Source organism: Meleagris gallopavo, chromosome 2 (genome assembly GCF_000146605.3).
Source record: "Meleagris gallopavo isolate NT-WF06-2002-E0010 breed Aviagen turkey brand Nicholas breeding stock chromosome 2, Turkey_5.1, whole genome shotgun sequence".
Classification (NCBI taxonomy): domain Eukaryota; kingdom Metazoa; phylum Chordata; class Aves; order Galliformes; family Phasianidae; genus Meleagris; species Meleagris gallopavo.
In genome coordinates, this window is record NC_015012.2 from 66,078,034 (window position 1) to 66,094,823 (window position 16,790).

Here is a 16,790-nt window from a genome sequence, read left to right on the forward strand (position 1 = left end):
CCGCCTCGCCGCTCCGCGGCCGCCCTCACCTGCGCTGTGCCCGGCCCTCAGCGGCAGAGCTGAGAGGCGGAGGATGGCTGCGCGTGTCCGCGTTCGATCGCTGAGGTTAAGAAAAGCCTTTCTCGCCGAGATCTCGTGCGGCTGGGAACGGTGGGGATCCCGCTGAGTTCTGAAGGTAGCTTGCAGCTGGTGGACGCGCACAGAGTGAGCGTCCTTATGGCGCTTCGCTGGGCGTAACGAAATGCTCCATTTGGAGAAAAGCAAAACAAATGAGAGCTGCACTGAGTTAATTCTGTTCTCTGTGGTTGGACCTGAATGTACTGCCTGTTTGAGGCCAAGGCTTGGGATGCTTAGATAGTCTTGAACACTTGTGTGCAGATCTTTTCTCTCTAGAATTCCTTTTGCTGCTTAGATACAGTGATGCCATCAAAACACAAGAATGCTATTAGTTTGCTAAAGCTAATAGTATGGTGTCAGCGAGAAAGACATGGATTGTGTGATGTTACCTCAGGCCATGCTATTGCAGCTTCTTTCAAAGGAATTCCGAATATCCCACAGATATTGATATCCATTCTAATGCTGTTGTATGTATGTATGTGCACTATATATTACAAATACAGAATCACAGAATCACAGAATTGTAGGGGTTGGAAGGGACCTCTAGAGATCGTCGAGACCAACCCCCCTGCCAAAGCAGGTTCCCTACACCAGGTCGCACAGGTAGGCGTAATACATATATTATAAATATATTACAAATATATTGTGTACATACAGTTCAGTATATACATGTAAGTTGCTCTGAAATAATGCCTCCTATTTATTTCCATGGAAACTACAACACAAAGAACACAATAACACTATTTGATAGAACAAATTCTCAACTACAAAATGCTGTTTTTAAACAGAGCCAAACACCATTAGCTATGGATTTTCGTCAGCGTTGAACAAAAGCCTGCATAGCACACTCGTGAAAATCTGTACCAGAAGAGGTGACCTGCTGTCACCGCTACTGAATTGCATCACCCAGTGCACTGCTGTGCTCACATACACTGCTTGGTCTCCATACACAGTCAGCAAGCTTCAGTGAATGTTGCCATTCTGTCAGACTGCCCCTCTACTGCCATCTGTCACAGAAAACAAAATATAACAGAATGCTGGTGGGAATGCTCGACCTCTACTGCAATACCACCAACATCCATCTAGGACATTGTGGGCCAACATCATAAAGTAGGAGGCATTACTTTTGGAGCAGCCCTTTTACATAATGACACATGAATATATTTCAGATATATATGCTCAAGTACATATATGTATATATATACATATGCATATATGTGTGCATGTTTTCCAAATTAAATGGTGTGAAATATGAGCATGCAGAAGGAGAGATTCATCCAGGATCTTGCATGCAACAGTGGTCTCAGCTGTCAAGATGAGGGAACTCTGAGCAAGAGGTCATTTTTCTTCCCCAAACCGCTCACTTTAGGAAACATGGAGCAAATTCCTGCCCCGCTGGAGTCAATGGTGACAAATCTATTGACTTCAGTAGATTCAAGTATTTATACTGCCCTCATATTAACTCAGTTTATCTGACTTGAAAATTGTAGCAACAGATCATAGAATCATAGAATCACAAGATCCTACTTTGGGAATTCTCCTGTTCCAGAAGCTGGTTTGTTTTTGTTTTTATTTTCCCAAAAGGCCTCATACAGCTTACCAAATTTTGTGTAGATCATAGCATTTTAAATTTATAGTGTTGTTTTCCATGCATGTTAAACATTTTATGTTTATGTAAGCTCACTACAAAATCAATTTAATATGCTATAGTATTGGAACAGCTGGAGTGATCACTGTACTTGCCATCAAAAGCAATCATGAACATCCAGATTTTGTGAGTACCGCACAATAATAGTAGCAGTAATGAGAAGCTATCTCACAATTTACAGCACAAAAGCACTTTAATTTTAAGTGACTTCCAGTCATTTAAGCAATGGAGCAACTCATCAAGTTAAATTTCAGGTATATGAGGCTGAAGGTTAAATTAAAACTGTGACAACAGAAAATACAGAAAATGTTGATTAAGAGGATAGGTTTTCATTTCTGGGAAAGAATACAAATCAAAGAATATAATCTTCATCTTCAGTATCTCAGCACCAACCTGATGACAGGAAGCTCCTAACAGTTTACTTTCACCAACAACCCAAGGTTTGTTTCTTTCTCTTTTGTCTGAAAAGCTTTTCACTGTCTCATAATTTCTTGCTTTCAGATGAGTCCTTCAAATGTCCTGACAGCCCACAGTAGCACCTTTTTTAGAACGATGTTGTGTTTAATTGAAATCCCCCATAATATTTGAGCCATCTTAATCTGTTAAAAGCATCCTTTCAAGTTATTTTTTCAGTTCAGTGCTTAAAGTCTGATGGCACCATGGCCAGATCAGGGGTGCCCACATAACTCTTCCAGTGCCTCATCACCCACACTGTAAAAGATTTTTTCCTTATATCCAACCTAAGTCTACCCTCTTTACACTTGAAGCCATTTCGCCTTGTTCTATCACCACAGACATTGATAAAGAATCCGTCCCCTTCTTTCTTGTCACTCTCCTATAGAGATTCAAAGGCCACTATCAGGTTACCTCAGAACCTTCTGTTCTCCAAGCTAAACAGCCCCTCTCTTTCAGCCTGTTCTTGAAGGAGAGATGTTCCATCCCTTGGATCAGTGGTTGTTGTGGAGCCTCCCTCCATAGAGATATTCAGGACTCATCTGGACACCTACCTGTACAACTCATTTAAGGGGACCTGCTTTAGCAGGATATTTGAACTCAATGATCTTTTGAGGTCCCTTCCAAATCCTGAGATTCTGCGATTCTGTGATTTTGCCTTTCTTTGTGCCTCCCCCTACTTTCAGCACATGACAGACTCCTACCACTTTGTATGTTCAGAGGGTGGGGATAATAACATGTTTCCAAACAAGGGGATTGAGTGCACCCTCAATAAGGTTGCAGGCAACACTAAGCTGGGAGGAAATACTGATCTTCCTGAGGGTAGGAATGCCCTACAGAGGGATCTAGACAGGCTGGATGGCTGGTCTGAGGCCATCGGGGTGAGGCTCAACAAGACCAGGTGCTGGCTCCTACACTTGGACTAAAAGAACCCCAGGAAATACTACAGGCTTGGGGTAGAGTGGCTGGAAAGCTGCATGAAAGAAAGGATCTTGGTGTATTAGTACAACAGCCAGCTGACCATGAGCCTGCAGTGTGCCTAAATGGCCAAGATGGCCAATGGCATCCTGGCTTGTATCAGAAATGGTACAGCCAGCAGGAGGAGGGAGGTGATCATCTCTGTACTCAGCTCTTTGAGTATAGTGTTCAGTTTTAGGCCCCTCACTACAAGAAAGACATTGAAGCCCTAGAGTGTGTCCAGAGAAGAGCAACAAAGCTGGTGAGTGGTCTGGAGCACAGATCTTATGAGGAGCGGCTGAGGGAACTGGGATTGTTTAGCTCAGAGAAGAAGATGTTCTGGGGAGACCTTATTGCTATCTACAGCTACCTGAAAGGAAGTTGTAGTAAGGTGAGGGTCAGCCTCTTCTCCCATGTAACAGCAATAGGACAGTGGGGAATGGCCTTAAGTTCAGGCTGGATATTATGAAAAAATTTTTCTCAGAAAGAGTGGTGAGGCAGTGGTGCAGATTGCCCAGGGAGGAGATGTTCAAGAACTGTGTAGATGTACTGAGGACATGGTTTTGGGGCATGGTAGGGATGGTTTGAGGTTGGACTAGATGATCTTAAGTGATCTTTTCCAACCTTAATGATTCTGTGATTCTATGCTTCATAGTTCAAAAGCAACCAGGCCGAGTCCATTGACATACATAAAGGCAAAAAAAACTCTGCCAAAACTCCTACAGTTAAACCTCAGTTGTCACCTAGAGTTTTTGGGCTTCTCAGCCTCCTGATGGTCTTCGTGTCCTTTGTCCGTAAGGGGGCAGCAGTACAATGCAGTGAGGCCCTCCTTGCCGTCATTTGCCAATGATCTTCACTCACGCTACTCTGCTTTACTTTCCTCAAACTTCGGCTTTACTTTCCCGAAGCTGTGTAAGTTGATTTTGTGAGTTGTTTGATTTTATTTTTTTTTTCTTCCCTAAGCATGCATTTTCATCCATTTATATACTTAGGTTATAAGATTTTAATTTTAGAGAAAGGAAAAGATCCCTTGTACTATGCAAGGTTATACAACAGTGATATGCAAATATGAAACAATAATTTGAAGAAATAATACATTTTCATGTTAGACAAGTTGCACCTGCTTACACAAAAGTAAAATCAAAACATTCATAATAATGGCTATTTGTTTTTTAAAAAACAAATGAAATTACTTTTATAATAGAATAAGTCAATCCAAAGAGAAGTTTTGTTGTTGTTGTTGTTTAAAAAAGAAACAAGACTAAATAGCACACTGCTAAGAGCTAGAGCTTGAGTTTAGCACTTGGTTTAGCTTTTAACTCATTCAGTAATTCTGTGCACAGGTAGAAGTCTGCTTCACAGTCCTGAACTTGACTATGTTTCAGCCCTTCAGCATGTCCATCACTGTGGAGACGTAATGCCTGGACTCTTCACAGCACAAATTCTCACAGTCCTGGGATGACATAATGTCATGGTTTTATGATTTTTTGTTATTGGTATTCTACATCACAGCATCATGTAGTGCACTGGGATGCTCCAGGTCTGGGTACCTGTCCTGGAAGAGAACTACTACATTCCCCTGAAGACTATTTGCTGTTCTGTTATCATTTCTGCTCAGAGGGAACAGATATAAGGCCTTGTAGGTCACCTGACTTTCTCTATTCCCTTTTTCCATCTCTCTCTTTCCTCCCTGCTGCTTGACCTGACTGCGCATCTCACCTCAGCATTATGGTGAGGTCTTTCCACCTTTTAGATACTCTCTCTTATTATATTTGATTTATTAGCCCCAGTTCTAATTATATTGTATTATATTGTCTTATAGTGTGTTATCTTGAATTCTGGTATCTTATTTAGTAAATTAGTTTGTTTCTCCTCAGATTGTTGCCTCTGTTTTGTTTTGGGGCCCACCCATCTCTCTACCCTTTTTCCCTTATCCCCTTTTCTGGAGGTGCAGATCTGCAGATCCCTCCGCCCCACAAGTCACGGAACTGGTTTGAACCAGCCCACTGACACACAAGGACTGAGCTGAAGTCTTAGGCTCATCTGAGAGGCTACTGAGAGCTCCCATTTTCCTCCCTGCAACCTGTGGTAGCCCCCAGACAAATGCTGTTATTGTTCTAACTTCATTCCCATGTACTCATGTAGACCCACGCATCGTTTTCTTCTTATATGTAAATCGATACTCAGATTCAAATAGGATGAGTTGTTTTGCCATGAGGATGGTATACCTGTTTAAACTCTAAGTGCCCAGGGAATTTTAAGCTGGCCTTCAGTCCTGACTCTGCAATCACATCCTCAAAATAAAACTCAAGAATTATCAGTGATAGTCACACATTTGCCATGTTTTTTTGGGATTGTCAATGAAATGATACTTCCAGTGGAATTCTTCAGGATTGAAGTTAAACAGGGTTATAGGATTTGTTGCTATGTTTTCAAGATTTGCACGCTTAGAAGGAAACAGGTTTTTTGTAGAAAACTATGGAGACGTAGTCTAAGAATATACAGAAGCAGGCCTCTGACTTTCATTACAGAGTGGTGCTTCAGTAGGCATAGATCTGACAACACTAGCTCTTTTCAAGGATGTCCTAGTTTAAAAGAAAGAATGCTATCAAGAATAGATTTGTTTTGAAAAGCAGCCATTAGTTTTTACTACTACTTCAGCAATCTTTAATGTCTAGCAAAATGTCACCTAATCTACAAGGCACCCCTTTGTGATGCATGTGCTGCCTTGTTACCAGGTAGAGAAGACTATGGAACATATTTGTCTGTTGATCATAATCTAAGATTTGACTGAATTGCAGTGGTTTCAGAAACTTTACTGTATTTTGGATTATTTAGTAGCCTTTTAAAAATAAAGATACTTAAGCTTTTTTTTTTTTTTTGCTGAATCAAGTACATAAAATATCTAACACCTTGCTGGGAATAGGACATCTAATTACATCTAGCACCTCAGTACAACACTGGTTACATTCTCTGCTTCACTACATGAAGTAAGATTCACACTGCTAAAGAAACAAGATTCTCAAAAGCTAAAACAACAAGTTCATTAAAAATTTATTATGGCTATAATCCTCTAGGCACTCAGAATCTTTTTGCATACCTTGAGGACCTTCAGAAGCTTGCTTATGGTCCTTACTGGCCCTCTCAGATCTTGTAATCTAACTCAGACTGTTCCCAAGCAACATTAAAGAAAGAAACTAAAATCAATTATTTTCTCAGGGTGATTAATAGCCACAGCTGATAGCTAAACTCTTTGTTAATTGTATATTAAAAACTACTGAATTGTTGTCTAGCAGTACTTAGAGAGTTTGTTCTTTTTGTAGCTGGATGGATGCTACATTTAGTCAAAAGAAATCGTAATGAAAATAAACACTTTTTAGGAACTATACCAAACTATACTTCCAAACTATGTATTTTATGGCAAGAGAAATGTGCAGCTCCTATGATCTATGGAACTTCATATTGCTTCCTCTATATTTTCATTTTCAGCATGTCATTATTTTAGTTTTACAATTTTAAGCAGAAAATTCAGAGTGGAATTTTTAAATTCTCAATGGCAAAGAGCCATTGAGACAATTTCTTCTAGTGTTTAGCAATTCTTACATGCAAAACATTATGAGTTTTCTTCCTGTTTAGCTTCCATGTCAAAACTAAGTCCTTGTTACTGTAATGCACCTTTTTTATTATATTTGGTTGTACTCCTAGCAGAAGTAGGAACCATATCAGCATGCATCAGTTTTCTCTCTGTCTGAAGGCTGTCATTCTTTGCTTTCCCACAGTCTTTTTGTTTTTGTCTTGTCCTTCCTTAAAAGTTGAGTTGTTTTGAACCCTGTATCTTTCATTCTCAAAGTGGATGAAATTCATTCATTATCAAATTGCTCCTTATCCCTTTTTTTCCGAAACACAAGATCAAAAACTGAACATATTTCTCTAGGTTATCCCTTACCAAAGCTGAGTACAGCAACAACAAACACAAAGTAATTTTACACAGCTATTTGTGTAAGGTAATACATGAGCTACTTATTCATTACAATCATCACCACATTAAGCTTTTCAAGATTGAATTCCAAACTATTACTGTGATGAGTAGGGATATATTTTTTTTATTCATCTTTTAAAAACATCATCTTTTCTTAATGAGTGATTGATGTTCTATTTAGGAAAGATTTTCTTCTGTATGTGTTCATTACTGAGTGTACTGGACACAGAGAGTAATGTTCTTCAGAGCTACAATAATAAAATGCTGATAGCAATCCTTATAAATCTCAAATGTAAGAGTGTATTTTGAATATAAATTGCATTTGATATTTACTGTTCTACTTCTGCCTCTAGAGGGTGTCTAGTAATTATCTGATAAAAGGATAAAAAAGGCATGTTGAATTTTGATAGCAAGGAGAAGAAAAGGATCTAGAAGAGTATTTTCTAAAACCCTAAGTATACACTAAGCCTCAAAAGATTCTATCATATTTATATAACTTTTAAAGGGTTTTTAGTCTGCTTTTTTTGTCAAGTCTGTGAAGAAGGTCAGTCATCTCTTCTATTTATTTATTTTTTAAATGATGTGCACATTTATCTATGTTGTTGAGCTTACTGCAATTCTCAGAGAAAGGAGAATTTTTGATAGTGTTTAAAGCTGTGCAAACAGAGAAAGAAGAATATTATTTATAAAAATTTTGTCAAATAAAGAGGTTATATTGTTTTGTCTACAGCAACAGAAATGTCTGTCACAAGTGCTCACTATATGTGAGTATCACTAAAGGTGCTTACTTTCTAGCCCTTTTCCTTAGTCTTATAAAGACCATGTCTTCCATGTTGGATGTTTTTTGTATAGCATCTTAATGCATATCTGAGAAAGAAAGAATACAGCAGAGAGAAAAGGAGGAAAATACATAGAGACGATACAATAGGTAGAGAAGAGTATGGAAACAAAAGGAAAGGAGTGAGATTTTTTTTTTTTCCACTTTGCTTCAGTTTCATTTGTAAAACTTTTTATTTTGAGTGAACTGAGCCTATATTAATGTAAACATAGTAAATCCAGAATGCTCACATCTTTCCTATCCTAAAAGACATTGCACATCACTTTACTGGCTGAGGGCTGTATCTTGAACTTTTTCTTTGATGTGGAATCCACCTATCACCACTCCATGGACTGCTGTTTTGACTCTGGTTTGTACTGATGATACCATATCTCATCACTGTCAATGATGCAATCCAGGAAACTGTCACCTTCAGTTTCATATTGGTGTTCTTTCTGTTCCTGTGTGAGCATTCATAAAACCCACCTGGCACAAACTTTCTGATATTCCAATTTTCCACCATCATTTCCAATGCATTGAAGCAGATATTCAGCTCCATACACAGTTCCTTGGTCACAATCCATTGATTCACATGGATGAGCAGATTGAGATGCACTTCATTTCATGGTATGACAGTTGTGCATGGCCATCGCACAAGATTGTGCAAGATTGCTTGTCTTTCGTGTCACTGCTGTCACTGCTAAAACACACCACCCACTGCTTCATTGTGCTCACATCCACTCTTTGTTGTCCATGAACAGCCAGCAAGTGTTGATGAACATCAATGAGTGCATTTTTTCTGCATGGAGGAATTCAATAGCACATCATTGCTTCATACACACTTTCATGTCAGACACCAATTTGACAGAATTGGTGCCATCTGCCAAAAGGCAAAATGTAATGGAATACTGACGGGAAGTTTCAACCTCTACTGCCATACTACCAACATCCACCTCTACATCGTGGGCCAACATAATGAGAAAGGAGGCATTACTTTTGGAGCAGCCCCCTTATATGTCAAAACTACATACAAAAATAGTGGTGATACGTGAACTAAGGTAAAAGAACCAATGAGAATATTGCCACCGACTTCAGAGTAAGAAAGAAGAAAGGACGTGAAATCAAATATGGAAATTAATCAGCTAAATAATGGTATTTATACACCCTCAGATTGTACATATGCTTCTGAAGATAGGTATTTAAGATAATTGTTTCTAAATAAATTGTACCTTTGGCCATGACTAGATTATGATGTCTAAGATTGTTTCCTAAATGTAACAATTGCCTTGTCTTCTGCTTTGCACTATCGATTTGAAGTAAACACCAGGATTATAGATTCCTTTTCTGCTTGCCCTTCCTTTTTCATATGAAAAACATGTAACTGCACATCCTGAGGTTGCTATAAGGAACTTTGATCTAATGTGGATGGTGAATAAGCAGTGTACAGGGTTCGTTCTGTTCATTCATATATGTTTATATTTAATATTTCAGTAACTTAAAGTAATTTACAAGTTCTGCTTCTTTATGTCGTACATTGATATATTCTAGTTGTACTTTTTTAGCTCTTCATAAGGTGCTGTCTTTCCCGCTTGCAATGGTCAGGAGAAGCTGCTGGTTTTCTTTTCAAAGTTCACAAGTGAAATAATGTGTGTAATCCTTTGATACACTATCCCTTTCTATCTCTTCAGACTTCTCTGCTTCTCTTGATGTAATTCTAGTTTCTGAAGATGAAGATGGTAAGTCATGCTCAGAAGTCACCCATGGCATAGAATATAGAGTCATGCGAGAGATGAGCGAGACCTATGATAACAACTCTATAAATTTTTCCCACCCAGAGATAGATTTGATAAGTATTATTTTCCATGCCTTAGAAAGCTGCAGAATGGTTTTACCCAGAAAGACTTTCCTTTCTAGAAAGCAAATTAACTTAAATTTTTAACATGATATGCTGTACATCATTTAGAATACAGAATAAAGTGAAAAATAATGGCTCAGATCTAGTCCCATTTTGGGTAATGGCACAACTTGTATTACATTTAAGCAGAGTGAGATCTGATTGAATAAATAGAGAAAGTCTCTATTCTGTCACTCTTTGACAGAGTCTTATTCCTCTGTGTTAATTTGTTGTCAGACATAGCCTGTTTTAGGCCCCAGTTCAGCTAACAAATAAGCAACTCACATCAACAAAGCACTTGAAAATGTACTTTTAATGGTTTCTAAAGTAGAGATGGATTACTGGATCAGCCCCATGAATATAAATAGCCAGAGTTTTCCCATTGTAGATGCAAAAGATTTAAGGTTGGAAAATACAGAATCTAATATAACTCTTTGCAGATCTATGGTTTGAGATAATACACAAATCAGGAACTTGATTAATCATCAAGAGTAAACAGTTTTGTCACGAGTAAGATTACACATATAATTTATTTTCATTAAAAAGAATGGCAATTTGCAAATTACTGAAGCAAAATGGAAATGCCGATTAAAAGGATTATAAAAAAACTATGAAGTGATGGTAATGTGTTCCATCCTAATGTGAAAATGGAAAGAAATGCTGCTGAAAAGGCAGCTGTAATTAAAAAAAAAAATAAATAAATAATAAAAAAAAATCACTCTTATTCATTCCTATCAGTGTCTTTAAAAAAAAACAACAACAAAACAACACCATCACAATGTTTAATCACTTGAATTATTCTCGAAGTACAGTTTCAGAGCAGTATGTATTAGCTTTTCTTCTGATTTCTTTAAAGATCACATTGTTTGAATATTTCACTTTGCTGGAACATTCAATTTGCTTTATCATCGTGCATTAGATGATTTATTTTTTTCTACAACAGTTATATTGTGGTAAATATTTAGATTAAAATATATTAATGCGACAGCGTAAATACTGACTACAAAAACGTTATGTAATATAAAAAGTAATGCTATGAGCAATAGTTCCATAAACTGTTTAATTACAAATACTGTATTTTATATCTTTATTCTTCAGTTTTCAAAGTGGAGGTTTGTTTGTTTTTTTGTTTGCGTATATAAAATTTGAAACAATTTAAGGTGAAAATATTTGCTTCTGTTGTGACCTCATAATATTAACAGGACAAAAAGCTCTCTTTTTCAGTTTCCTGTTTAAACTGACTCATATTTCTTAACAAAATTGTCTGTTGACACAACCTTTGAATATTCATTTTCCCCAGCAGAGAGTACAGATCTGACTGTAATTCTTCTCTGCATGGCATAGGAAAATTGTTTGAAACAGCATGTGTCGTCAGTACCAGAGCCTAGTATTCAATGATGTTCAATTCTTGTCTCTGAAGCATAGAGCTGCATGTTTATGAGATGCAAAAAGGTTCCTCTTTTCCTAAATCTTCAAAGTATTATGTAATTATACCAATAGTTCTGTGCAGAGAACATACAATTCTATGGTTCTATGATTCTATGAGTTCAGTAAGTGTAGGAAATATCTGTAATGAAGACTAATACAAAATGGTTGTACACTGTACAAATAAAAATTCTGTTAAAACAATCCTTTTGAAACGTCATGGATTCAAGTTTTATTTGTACTTATTTAATACAATTCTGTCTGATGCCTTAATTCATACACAGCCCTATCTCATTCCAAGAGCACTTCAATTAATGTGATTCAGGTTAAGTTTGTGCTAAGCTTACTAAAACACATCAAACACATCATATTAGTACATTATTTCTCTGTCCATTCAGGCAACCAAGAGAAATATATTTCACTACTGTGTTTAAACATGATTGTTTTGTAGAATAAACAAGGCCTAAAGAATATTGACTTAAGTTAATTAGAATTTGATTAAATGTATTCAGAGGACTGCAAATTAATCCTTCGTACAGGGGTGAGGCTCCTTGCAAGAGCCTTACTTACCTGAGGCTTTGTAAGTGACTTACAGTATATAAAAAGTAGTTTCAGATACCTGTAATCCTCAAACATATAGCATCAGAATAGGCCTTTTTCTTTATGAAACAATGAGATCTACTTTAGTGGGGAAATACATAATTTACAGAATTGCAGAATTGCAGAGGTTGGAAGGGAACTCAAGAGATCATCAAGTCCAACCCCCCTGCTAGAGTGGGTACCATACAACAGGTTGCACAGATAGGTGTCCAGACAGGTCTTGAATGTCTCCATAGAAGGAGACTCCAAAGCCTCTCTGGGCAGGTGGGCAATTTGATGGAGAAATGTACTACTTGATTGAAGTTTGTATGATTCTGTCATATGCCTATTATAAATGACCCATCTTTGTTTCAAGGTGTTGCATATTTCAAAAAAATACTCATGATGTTAATGAGCTTTTAAAATATATTAATATAGGGAGCAGAATACTACATTTTAGTACCCAGTCTGTTAATGTGCCATTTTAGTCCTAATAAATTCATCATTCCCTATAGTTACTGTTGGTTATAAGAACGAGGTGAGACTCTTGTGTTCTTCTCAGAACATTCCTGCTAATAAATTTCTTCACATATCTGGTTAAGTCTTTCACAGTAATTTACAGCTAGTAGCTTATTTATTTAGACAATTTCTGGTCTGACAGTAAGCCTCCAAAATGGATTAAGTAAATATTCAGAGGATCAGTAAGTAATACTGATCTGTTTGACCCACCAAATAGGTGCTGCAAATATTATCCTGTTAAATTATATGTAATACCAGTGCACAGCACTCAGACAATAGTTTATACTGAAAAGCTGAGGATAATCATGTATTATCCTAATTTGTTCCAAAGCTGTGAACATGAAAATTAAGATTATGGGACTTATCAGATTTTATTTTTTTCAATAAAACTAGCAAGAACATTTTTATTATATGTTCATATTTTTTCTCACTTGTGATAAAATTATATAGTCTCTAAAACATGAAGAGTACTTCCTTATTTTCAGAAATGCAGAGAATTCTTAATAAAATCACTAGGATGGGATTGAAGGCTTTTGCGCAGGCAACACTCCAGTGTGGCCACCAGAGCTCAGCCAATATGAAACAGCACAATGCTGCCTCACATGGGCTCTGGGATCTGCTCAGCAGTTCTCAGCAGTCTCATTACTCTCTCTCTCTTCTAGAGTTTTTAACCTGATTAATGACTTCAATTACTATTTATTAAAGTCTATGTGCTTCATAAATAGAACTGATTCTGAAGCATTGGAGAAAGAAAGTAATTTGTTTTAAAATTATCGATCTCTTTCAGCAGAAGTCTTCCTAGTTTTTTAAAAGACCGTAAACTAGGAGAGATTAATCTAATGCTAGAGATTATTTGAGATAAGATACTCATATACACAAAAGTTTGTAGGCTTAAGCCCCATTCTAGCTATAGTTGTATTTATCTATATGGGTAATCTCAGTGAAAGCAGTATGATTACTAATGTGAATGTGTATTGGTACTTGAGTGTAAAGATGGGTCTTGTTCCTGGAAACAGCTGTGCATGAGATTGATTCTGTACATGCAGGTAGCTCCATCGGCGTTATGAAAAGACTCTGTCCAATAAGCATGTGTGCAAATCTTTGACAGATTAAAGCCTATGTTGCAACAACCATGAAACATTACAGGAAAAAAAAAATCTCTTTAACAATCAAACTGGAGAAACAGAGATTATTTAATTCATCATTTCTGCTTTCTCTGATTTCACTGAATTTAGACAAATGAAGACTAGGTTTTTTTTTGTTTTTTTTTTTCTAACACAGGCCTTTCTTGTCATTGGGTATTTTCTACTACACTTACGAAATATCTCTTGGATATATATATATATATATCTGATCTGGGTAGTGATTAAAAATAATCTCCTGTGGTATTTCATAAACAAAATATGATTTTCATAACCAGAAAAAAACAATATGCCAACTTTTGGATCAGGCCCAAAGAGTTATCAACAGATTACAAGGTTCAGTGATCACTCAGTGTGTATGGTGCCTTTTCCTTTATGCAATTTCCTTTGCAGCACTGCAGAAGAAGAGAGAGAAGTTTGTCATCACTCTCCACTGGAGATGTTCCTGACAGTAATAAGCCTTCAGGAGAGATTTCCTCCAGTCAGCCAGCAGTTCCTGCTCCATCACTAGGCTTCTACCTATACCAGTTGTCTCATCATTCAATAAGTGGACTGGAAAACACAGTGAATAACAGTGGCTTTGCTTTATATGTTATTAATTTTTATTTATCTTTTCTTCTTGTAAAGTAAAGCAGCAGAAGTCAGGAACTCTAAATGGAGCTAAGAGTCATGTGTGTATAATTTAGGAAGACACCAATTATTCCACTAGCAATTATTATTTGAAGGACGAAAATCTGGACATGAGCCAGTGGTGCATCCTTAAAGCCCAGAACACCAACAGTATCTTGGGCTGCATCAAAAGAGGGATGGCCAGCAGAGTGACAGAAGCAATTGTCCCCCTGCTCTCTGCCTTCCTGAATACCACATCCAGGCCTGGGGCCTCCAGTACAGGAAGGATGCAGAGCTGTTGGAACAGGTCCAGAGGAGGGCCATAAAGTTGATCAGAGTGCTGGAACACCTCTCCTATCAAGAATGGTTGGAGAAGAGTAGGCTCAGGGAGACCTCATCACAGCCTTCAAATACTCGAAGGGGGCTTACAGGCAGAAGGGTGACAAGCTTTTTAATGTAGGTAGATAGTGATAGGACAAGGGGGAATGGTTTTAAATTAAAAGAGGGTAGATTTAGATTAGACGTTAGAAAGAAATGTTTTACACAGAGGATGGTGAGGTGCTGGAACAGTTTGCCCAGAGAGGTTGTGGATGCTCCATTTCTGAAGACATTCAAGTTCACTTTGGATGGGAAATTGGGCAGCCTAATAGGGGGTTCGGCAGTCCTACTCATGACAAGGTGTTGGAACTAGGTGATATTTAAGGTCCCCTCCAACCTAAGCCATTCTATGATTCTGTGCCTCCTGACCAAAGAAAAAAGGGAATTGTTGAAGCAAATTTCTTTATCACCAGGAAGCTATGGGTAAGTGAGTGGGTTTTATTTGACTTCTTACTGAAATGCCAGCATGCTGTATAGCTGGGCTGTCCTCCATGCTTCATACCCTACTCCCATACATTACGTGCACCACTGGCTGGTGATTTCCAGCTGCTGTAAAGCCAGGTCTGCATGGCTGAAATGTGGCAGATTGTTCCACAGGCTGCTTTGCCACAGCAGCAGTCAGACACCAATGCTCTGTCTGTTTGACACTTTACAGGTGCCTCAGGAAAGGCAGCATACTGTTTAACTTAGCTTCCGCTGGCTTGCTCACTGGCTGGAAAACAGAAATTATTTTTATATGTTGTTAGTATAATTAGCCATCCAGCTAGAGCAATTGGCTTGTGACTTTGTTTCCCCAAAAAGCAGAATAAAGTATGCAGTAAAATAACTTTTTTTTCCCTCCTTATAAGAAGTTTCAAAACCAGATTAAAAAACAACAACAACAACAAAAAAAGTGGGTGTGTAAGAGCGCAGAAGCAGCAGGTGTGTTCCAGGTGAGGTCCCTGGGCAGGCATAGGCTGCTCTGTGAACAGAAGCCAGTACAGACCAGGAAGCAAAAAGAAATAATCAGGCTGCCCATGCTGGAGGCTGAGGAGACATGCAGGTCAGCACGGTTAATCATTACCAGAGAGATAAGAGATAAGAATACCCCATCACAAGCATAAAGAGCTGAGAAGACTCCCCAGAACAGATTAGATTTTCTGAATGTATTTTTGCTGTGTCAGAGGAGGATCCATGTTCTTTTGCTGTTCCAAAAGTTCAGTCCAAAGGCAGCTCGTGTGTTGCTTTCCTATTCTGAGGAGGAAGTCAGAAATTCCCTCCACATTTGCTCTCACGCATGAATTCTCCGGTTTCACTTCTGAATCAGGAGCTCTCTGAATGAGTTCTCAGCAGTGCTCAGAAAGGAGCTTCCAGCTGTGCCACGAACGGTTTCATATTGTGCCAAAGGAGGAAGAGGAAAAGAAATCCTTCAAAATGCTAAGATTTTATGGGGCAAAAATTTCTTTAAAGATATTTCAGCTGTGAAAAGTGAAAGAAGAGAAAGAGCAGGAAGGAACAAGGAAACAGAATGGGAAACTTCTGTCAGAAGTACTGCAGCTGTTTGGAGCCCTATGTTCCTTGCTTATTCTCAGGGAAAGAAGATGAGCGGGAAGAGGATGTTGGACAGGTTTTTGCCAACCCTGCTGTGGTAAGGATTGGCTCACAGGCAGGAGAGAAGGACAAAGTGAATAAGACAAAAGGGAAACCTTTACCTCCACTGCCTGGCCAGCATTTGGTGAGCACTTGCAATTTTGTGGCGCTCTTCAACTATGAGGCTCGCACGGAGGATGATTTGAGCTTCCAAGCTGGGGATAAGCTTGAAGTGCTGGACGCATCCCACGAGGGCTGGTGGTACGCTAAGCTCCTCCTGCCAGAAGGGTCAGTCTGTCCTGGCCGCAAGCTCCAGGGCTACATCCCTGCCAACTACATAGCCGCTGTACAGAGCATTGAAGCTGAGCCGTGAGTAACCCATGTAACACGCACCACATCATCTCTTCTATAGGGTTAAGTGGGTTTGGAGCAATCAGTTGGGGTATTTTCTTTTTCTGATTAGTACCTTGTAGCAATGAATGTCCAGTAGTTCTACCAGCTAGAGTATGAGTCCGTGTGTGTGAGGAAAAGACACTGTGATTGAAAGAAAATTAATGTTAAAAGGCAGAGTATTGAGGGTTTTGTGGTATTGTAAGTAATATTTAACCCAATGAAGAAGCTTCGGAAATATTCAGACTGTTTACCACTGTAATGGTTCCTACTGTTATTCGTGTAATACTGTTTGTGGACCAGACGCTTTCAAG

General features: G+C 38.3%; 1 protein-coding gene across 1 annotated transcript; it reads left to right on the plus strand.

Annotated features, from left to right (window-relative positions):
• The first annotated feature begins 15,523 nt into the window (after window positions 1-15,523).
• On the plus strand, window positions 15,524-16,492 carry LOC104909843 (tyrosine-protein kinase FRK-like). Its single transcript, XM_010707510.3, has one exon. The coding sequence runs from the start codon at window positions 16,025-16,027 to the stop codon at window positions 16,457-16,459; it is 435 nt and encodes a 144-aa protein (XP_010705812.1). The 5' UTR covers window positions 15,524-16,024; the 3' UTR covers window positions 16,460-16,492.
• Window positions 16,493-16,790: the final 298 nt, after the last annotated feature.

What these genes read in the sequence shown, in the direction of transcription:
- LOC104909843 (XM_010707510.3), top strand. Translation starts at nt 16,025, where the DNA reads ATGGGAAACTTCTGTCAGAAGTACTGCAGCTGTTTGGAGCCCTATGTT.